Source organism: Pituophis catenifer, unplaced genomic scaffold (assembly GCF_029215685.1).
Source record: "Pituophis catenifer annectens isolate HBS135680 unplaced genomic scaffold, rPitCat1.0.hap2 SCAF_16, whole genome shotgun sequence".
NCBI lineage: Eukaryota > Metazoa > Chordata > Lepidosauria > Squamata > Colubridae > Pituophis > Pituophis catenifer.
Window position 1 is genome coordinate 15,517,000 of NW_027256896.1, and position 8,304 is coordinate 15,525,303.

Consider the following 8,304-nt stretch of genomic DNA (forward strand, 5'->3'; position numbering starts at 1 on the left):
AAAGCATGCTGGCTGGAGGATTCTGGGAATTGAGGTGCACACATCTTAAAAGTTGTCAAGTTTGAAAAACACTGCTCTAGATTCTCCTATCCCGTGTGTGTGTTTGTGTGAGGTGTGTGTGTGTGTGAGAGAGAGGTATAAATAGACAATATAGATGATAGATGATATATAGACAGACACAGGGACAGAGTCATGGGAAATTTTTCTTCTACAAAGAAATTTTTCTTCTGCACAGATAGCAATAGGTGAATAAATGAGCTAACACTGATCTGTTCGTTTGCATGCTGATTTTAAAAGGCAGAATTGCTCTCACTGATCGTTTATTTTCACACACCAAATCTCGATTTTTACAGACAAGTGTAGTTTTAAAAAAAGAAGCAAAGAACATGTGTTAGCCAATCTGTTCCAAACCAAAAGGAGGTCAATTTAATAGAAAACGACGTACAAAAAAAAGACCACGTACAAACTGGAAAGTATTATACCTCTGCAAAGATGTTACGCTGTGAACGTTTATTTTCAGACCGAGAAAAGCTGGATTTTTCTCTCCTTAATATCCCCACAATTACGAGTTTGGAGCATCAACATGTCTTTCTAACAATGTAACTGCAAATAGAATATTTTTCAACAAAGATGTGTATTTTCCCTAAAGTCCTGTTCGGTTAATATTTTACAATTTTTAAGAAGGCTTTCTACAAGCAAGCCCATAGAAGTTCCTCCAGGCTCAATAGCCACCTGTTAAAAGAGTTACAAGAGAAACCTGAACATCTTCCCAGATCAGAAAAAGCATCAAAACATTAAAACTATCTATTCTCATAGCCATGGGAGGGGTCTCTAAACTTGGCAACTTTGAGACAGGTGGGTTTCGACTCCCAGAATTCCTCAGCCAGCCATGCTTGAATTCTGGGAGTTGAAGTCCACAGGTCTTAAAAGTGGCCAAGTTTGGAGAACGAGATCTCAGAGGTGCTGTTTTTCCAGAGGGGATCAGAATACGAGATCCCCAGATCCATGGAGATGCCAGCTTAAGAGGAGAGGATCACTTTTGTTCTCAAATCAAGTTAGACTTCGCATCAGGATGCTGGCTTGGTAACTAGACCGTGATCACATGAAAATTTGGCAGTAAACAGCTGCCATAATTTAGTTGGGAAAAATCTACGATTTGGAAACACAAACTTGTTGAGGATGAAGAGTTAAAAACCGCCTTGCAAAAAAACTACAAACGAATAGGCAGCTGTTGACTTGCCTAATCCTGAATAAGAAAACCTGGGAGTTTTTTGTCATAATAATCAGAATAAGGTAAAGGTAAAGGTTCCCCTCGCACATATGTGCTAGTCGTTCCCAACTCTAGGGGGGCGGTGCTCATCTCCGTTACAAAGCCGAAGAGCCAGCGCTGTCCGAAGACGTCTCCGTGGTCATGTGGCCGGCATGACTCAACGCCAAAGGCGCACGGAACGCTGTTCCCTTCCCACCAAAGGTGGTCCCTATTTTTCTACTTGCATTTTTTACGTGCTTTCGAACTGCTAGGTTGGCAGAAGCTGAGACAAGTAATGGGAGCTCACTCCGTTACGCAGCGCTAGGGATTCGAACCACTGAACTGCCGACCTTTCGATCAACTAACTCAGCGTCCTAGCCACTGAGCCACCGCGTCCCTTAATCAGAATAAAGGGGTCATTTTAAAACCTTTAATAAACCAACTTTTCTAGTATCGACTACTTCTACTTCCAACCTCAAGCATAATTTAGGAACGATCCACCACCACCCAACCCTCACCTCCCAATTCTGACTGCATTTTTGCAATTTTAACTTTAAAAAGCCAGGAACATGGGGCCATCTGTATTGGGGGTGGGTGGGGGGGAAACAGCAGAAACATGTTTGGCTGGTCAGCATAGCGTCTTTTAGCCCTAAGGATAGGACTCATAAGTGGCTCTGGGTCAGGAAACGGCTAGCCAGGGTTTGATCCAGCCACAATAATCTGTTTTATATGTAACATTAAACCCTCGGGCAGGGCTGATCATCTTTGACAGCATTAAAACATATGGACTTCAACTCCCAGAATAGCTGACTGGGGAATTCTGGGAGCTGGAAGTCCACAGGTCTTAAAAGTTGCCGAGGCCGGACAGCCCTGAATGACAGGTTGGGAAAACCATGGCTTGAATTGTTCAGTTGGAAACCCTCTCCTCCCCCCCACGATCCAGAATAACTACTACAACAAAGCAGGAATGGTGGGGGAGATTGTCTGAGATGGAGCTTTAGCGAGAACAAACATCAATCCCTGACATCATCAACCAGCTACCCATCCTGCAGATTTTTCCTTTTTTTCCTTCTCGGCTCTTTCATTCACAGTCCTAGTCCTCATGATTGTCATTGGAGGCGGTCTCCGTCTTGTCTTGGTGCTCGTTTTGGTTTTCCTTCTGCGCTGCAGGTGTTTTCGCTCCGGGGGTGTCATTCTCGTGGGATGCTTTAGGAGCCTCTGGCTGCCCCTCGGCTTTGCTTTTCACCACCTCCTGAAGGTTGTACTTTCGGAAAAGAACGTAGTCCTTAACCACACTCAAACAGCAGATGTTCTTGATGATCTCCACCACGATGGTGTATTCGGGGTTACTCAGGTCGACCTTGTTTTCTGGGTTGAGGTGGCCCACTATGCCTGCAAAGCAATGATGGAAAGGAGGCAGGAATGACTGCCTTAATTAAATTTCATAACTAGTGGAATGATACGATGTTTTGTTTTATGTGCCTATGGAGATTCTCAGTCATCCAGGACATGGTTGTCCCAAAGGTGCATTTTTTTCCAAAAGGCCAGTGGACTTTGTTTTGCCTTGAAGACGTTTCGCTTCTCATCCAAATAAGCTTCTTCAGTTCTGACTCAGAACTGAAGAAGTTTCTCGGATGAGAAGCGAAACGTCTTCAAGGAAAAACAAAGTCCAGTGGCCTTTTGAAAAAACACTTTGGGTTTCATTCTTTTTGGGGTGGGGGGTGGGTAACGTTTTGTACATTCTTATCTTTTGTCTTTTTTCCCCTGCTGGTTCTATGGTTGAGTGTCTTTAAAAAGAAAACAATGTAAAACCAGTGGTTTTATGGGGGAGGAAGAGATGGCACCGAGCGTGGTCTTAGAAATAACTTTTGGATTGGTGATCTGCTTGAAGTTTTAGGCGTTTGGGTGCTCTTTTCACACACAAAATGCATTCTGAGACAACCTGGTTTTCTCCAGGCATTTTAGACAGAAATTAATCAATACTAGACAACACAGTATCAACAGTAGAGACCTTCAAATTTCTAGGTTTTAGCATATCTCAAAACCTAAAATGGACAGCTAACATCAAAAACGTCATCAAAAAAGCACAACAAAGAATGTTCTTTCTGCGCTAACTCAGGAAGCTCAAACTGCCCCAGGAGCTGCTAATCCAGTTCTACAGAGGAATTATTGAGTCTGTCATCTGCACCTCTATAGCTATCTGGTTTGGTTCTGCAACCCAACAAGACAGACACAGACTTCAGAGGATAATTAGAACTGCAGAAAAAACAATGGCTACCTACCTGCCTTCCATTGAGGACCTGTATACTGCACGAGTCAAAGAGGGCTGGGAAAATATTTACAGACCCCTCGCATCCTGGACATCAACTGTTTCAACTCCTACCCTCAAAGCGACGCTATGGAGCACTGCACACCAGAACAACTAGACACAAGGACAGTTTTTTCCAGAATGCCATCACTCTGCTTAACAACTAATTCCCACAACACTGTCAAACTATTTACTAAATCTGCATTACTATTAATCTCCTCATCGTTCCTATCACCCATCTCCTCCCACTTATGACTGCATGACTGTAACTTTGTTGCCGGTATCCTTACGATTTATACTGATATTGTTTCCTGATTGCTTATTTATACCCTATGACTATTATTAAGTGTTGTACCTTATGATTCTTGACCAATGTATCTTGTCTTTTTATGTACACTGAGAGCTTATGCACCAAAGACAAATTCCTTGTGTGTCCAATCACACTTGGCCAATAAAGAATTCTGTTCTCTACCCACAGGAACATAAAGTCTTAAACCCTCATTCTTAAACCACACTGCAAATCTACCCTGGAAGAGAAAAGCCATCATGGTTTGCCCTTGTGTTTACCTGCTAGCTCTTTTATCACTTCTTCCCTGCTGAGGTGGCTGTTATTTCGTGCCTTGTAAACAATCTGGAAACTGCCCTTTTGGGGGCTTTTGAACCAGGGTTCGAAAAAGGTCTCTGCATACCGCTTCATGTCTTCGAGAAAGGCTTTGCAGGTGCCCGACACGGGCAGCATGCGCAAGATGACTCTGGTTTTTTTCTTCTTGGTGGCATGCATGTCCTTTAGGATGTGGTGGACCAACTTCTCAGGTTCTGCAAAGACACACAAGTGTGAGGATTCAAAGGAGAGGCTGTTTCAAGTGAGAACCACCAGCCTTTTTAGAAGCACAGTTCCGTTGACGTGAAAAAGAACTTCAGGTAGTCCTCGATTTATGACCATAATGGAGCCTGCCCATTATGGTCATAAGCCAAGTGGTCGTAAAATCAGGTCCATCATGTGAACAGACCTGATTTTACAACTTTTTCTTGTGGCGGTGGTTAAGCCAGTCATCATGGGCATTAAGTGAATCTGCAGTCATTAAACAAGTGTTGTGGATGTTAAGCCAACTCATTGTTCACGATGTTTGTTTTTTGCCCCCCCCCCCAAAAAAACCCCAGGAGTAAAATTTTCGGCATACTGGCTAGGAATTCTGGGATCTACCCAGGTTTTTAAATTGCCAAGGATGGTTGGGTTGTTTTTTTGTTCTTTCGTAAGTCGTTTGGGCTCTTTTAGGGAGGGTGATGTATAAATAAAATTAGGAATAAAACAAATCATCATTATTTTATTGGCAAACTCTGTGCACACATACCAACACCCAGCGTTCGAATGAAAACCACGTTGTTAGCACCACTCTCCACCGACTGGAACCGACGCTGCTTCTGTTCTGTGGAGGTGCGAATCTGATCCACTTCTTTTTTCAAAGCTGCTTCGGCATCATCATCTTCCTCCTCTTCCTCCTCATTCCCAGAGAGCCTGTCCTCGTCTTGCTCTGCAAACTTAGCACAGGCAAAGAAATACATAAATACAAAATACATATTGTCTTACCACAAGGGAGCCCAAAATTTCCACTCCTTAAGGAAGACAGTTGAGTGACATTTTATAACCTTTCCTACCATAGTTAAGCGAATCCCCACAATTGTTAAGTGACTGAATCTGTCATTAAGCAAATCTGGCTTTCCCCCATTGACTTTGCTTGTCGAAAAAGCCGTCTGGGAAGGTTACAAACGGTGGTCTCACACATGACCCGAGGAAATGCAACCGTCATATATACATGCCAATTGAGTGGTGCGGTGGTCTAATCAGGAGGCTTGTGAGTTCGATCCTAGGTAGCGGCAGATATCTCTCTCTCTGGGCACAATGAGTAAAACATCTGCTGTGAACTCTGCATTGGTGACAGGAAGGGCATCCAGCCAGTAAACACTCTGCTCCATTCAGTTGCCCCGACTCTACCCCAATGTAAGAGATTACGGGGTCATTAAAAGGAAAAAAAAAAAGGTCATTAAAAGATAAAAAAAAAAATACATGTCAGTTGTCCTACTTCCAAATTTTGATCACGTGACCATGGGGAGGCTGCATTGGTTCTAAGTGTGAAAACCCATCTTACATAATAACAGAGTTGGAAGGGACCTTGGAGGTCTTCTAGTCCAACCCCCTGCTTAGGCAGGAAACCCTCCACCACTTCAGACAAATGGTTGTCCAATCTCTTCTTAAAAACTTCCAGTGTTGGAGCATTCGCAACTTCTGGAGGCAAATTGTTCCACTGATTCATTGTTCTGTCAGGAAATTTCTCCTTAGTTCTAAGTTGCTTCTCTCCTTGATGAGTTTCCACCCGTTGCTTCTTGTCCTGCCCTCAGGTGCTTTGGAGAATAGTTTGACTCCCTCTTCTTTGGGGCAGCCCCTGAGATATTGGAACACTGCTATGATGTCTCCCTAGTCCTTCTTTTCATCAAACTAGACATACCCAGTTCCTGCAACCGTTCTTCATATGTTTTAGCCTCCAGTCCCCTAATCATTTTTGTTGCTCTTCTCTGCATTCTTTCTAGAGTCTCCACATCTTTTTTTACATTGTGGCGACCAAAACCAAATGCCATATTCCAAGTGTGGCGTAACCAAGGCCTTATAAAGAAGTATTAACGCTTCCCGGGATCTCAATTCTATCCTTCTGTTGATGCAGCCTAGAACTGTGTTGGCTTTTTTTTTTTTTTTGGCAGTCGCTCCTTTCAGGGGCCGTTGTCACTTCTGTCGTGCAACGAATGGTTGTAAGTCGAGGACTCCCTGCATTACAACCATGTTTATACCTTTTCCCACTCCAGGCTATAGAAAAGAAAAAATAATAAGAGGGTAATTGATTTGTGTAAAATGATATAAGAGTCGAGGTGGCGCAGTGGTTAGAGTGCAGTACTGCAGCTACTCCAGCTGACTGCTAGTTCATCTGATCAGTGGATCAAATCTCACCGGCTCAAGGTTGACTCAGCCTTCCATCCTTCCGAGGTGGGTAAAATGAGGACCCAGATTGTTAGGGGGCAATATGCTATTTAGTATACTGTCTTTGGTGTAACCTGCCCAGAGTCCTCAGAGAGTGGGCGGCATAGAAATATGAATAATAAATAAATAATAAATATGTTAATTTCTTTTTTGTTGTTGTTTTTTTAAAAAAGAAGGTAATTAGTGGGGATTTGGGAAAAGCTTTTGTTAAAGAGGAATTAGTAATTGTACCTACTTATGACTGGATCAATGGCTCGTTTGGAAAAGATTTTTATAGGTTTATGTGTTTTAAAAAATAAAAAAAAGTTGTTCAAAAAAAAAAAACCCAATATAAAAGCAAAACAATTGGTATCAACGGCTGAAAGATAAGGAAATAAATAAGGAATGAAGAAGGGAAAGAGAAAAATGTGATAGATCAATTAACATGGTAGAGCCTTGATAGTACAGTGGTCTACACACCCTGTTATTAACACAGCTGCCTGCAATTTACTGCAGGTTCAAATCTCCCCAGGCTCAAGGTTGACTCAGCCTTCCATCCTTTCTAAGGTAGGTAAATTGAGGACCCAGTTTGTGGGGGCAATAAGCTGACTTTGTATAAATACACAAAAGGATGAAGGCTATTGCTTAACGCATTGTAAGCCGCCCTGAGTCTCCGGAGAAGGTCGGCATATAAATCAAATTTAAAAAAAAAAAAATGAAATACAATAGGAGAAAAAGGCTGACTAAGTTAACATTGTAATATCCGTAAATATTAATATATAGTAAGAAATGGATCACTGTTAAGTAGCTGAAAAAGAAACTTAAGATTCTTGTATGTGTTGTATGTCTATGTATGTCTTTTTAACTATGTTTAAAATAAAAAAAAAACTTTTTTTATAAAAAAAAAGAAAAGCAAAAAAAAAAAATCCGGCCCAGTTTGTCACAAGCCAGCAGGAAAGCCAAGAGACAGCTGCCAAAGTCGTGGGGGGGGGGAGCGGGGGAAACTACATTTCCCAGCATGCCCACCGGGCACTTTTGCTGGGCGGGAACCCTGGGAGTTGTAGTCCCGAGACTTCCAGGCTATCCCCCTGGAAGCCAGACCACCACAGCCAGGTGAGGGAGTCCCCAGTGGCTTCTTTTCTCCCGGGCTCACCTGCTCGGGCCCGTAGAGCTGCTCTCCGTACTCGCCCAGCAGGCTGTAGGCTTCGGCCACGCACTTGCGCTCGTTCATGTTGCAAGTGATGAGGATGCCGCACATGCCGGCCTCCAGCTGATGCCGACCGCCCGGCCGGGCTCGCTTAGCTGCCTGCGAGTACTGCCCTTTGGGCGGCCGTCGCTTGCGAGAGGCCGCCGCTGCTGCTGCTACCGTCGCCGCCACCACCGGCGGCGTTTCCACGGCAGCCATGGGGAAGGCGGCGGTTGAAGGGCTGCGCAGGCGCAGCAAGGCTCCAACAGGCCCGGCGGACCTTGATGGCGTCATCAGACCGCGCGCCCCCCGGAGCGTATTTTGTGATAGACTGTAGAGATAAGAAGAAGAAGAAAAAAAAAGTAGACCATAGAGTCGAGGCGCGAGAAATTCGAGGCTCGGCTGCTGTGGCTCCAGCTAGTGGCCGTCTCGAGTTCTGCAGCCCAAATCTGAGGGGGACTGAAACGGTCGAAAATGAGCGCGAAAGGAGACTAATTTGTGCAATAAAACTCTTAAACGGAGAGAAAGTGATAAATCACATAGATTAGTTGATA

The 8,304-nt window shown here is 43.8% G+C and overlaps 1 protein-coding gene across 1 annotated transcript; it reads right to left on the bottom strand.

Moving 5' to 3' along the window:
* Window positions 1-399: 399 nt before the first annotated feature.
* On the bottom strand, window positions 400-8,044 carry THUMPD1 (THUMP domain 1 NAT10 acetyltransferase adaptor). The gene is made up of 4 exons (XM_070955134.1): window positions 7,718-8,044; window positions 4,910-5,096; window positions 4,125-4,373; window positions 400-2,641 (listed from the first exon to the last, which is right to left on the bottom strand). Exons 1-4 carry the CDS (start codon window positions 8,042-8,044, stop codon window positions 2,343-2,345), a joined length of 1,062 nt encoding a protein of 353 aa, XP_070811235.1. The 3' UTR covers window positions 400-2,342.
* Between the last annotated feature and the right edge of the window lie 260 nt (window positions 8,045-8,304).

Excerpts from the sequence above, each read along its gene's own strand:
- THUMPD1 (XM_070955134.1), bottom strand. The coding sequence starts at position 8,044 with ATGACGCCATCAAGGTCCGCCGGGCCTGTTGGAGCCTTGCTGCGCCTG. Across the intron at positions 4,374-4,909 it reads CATTCGAACGCTGGGTGTTG|AACCTGAGAAGTTGGTCCAC; the intron begins GTATGTGTGCAC and ends GTGTCTTTGCAG. Across the intron at positions 2,642-4,124 it reads AGTGATAAAAGAGCTAGCAG|GCATAGTGGGCCACCTCAAC; the intron begins GTAAACACAAGG and ends ATTGCTTTGCAG.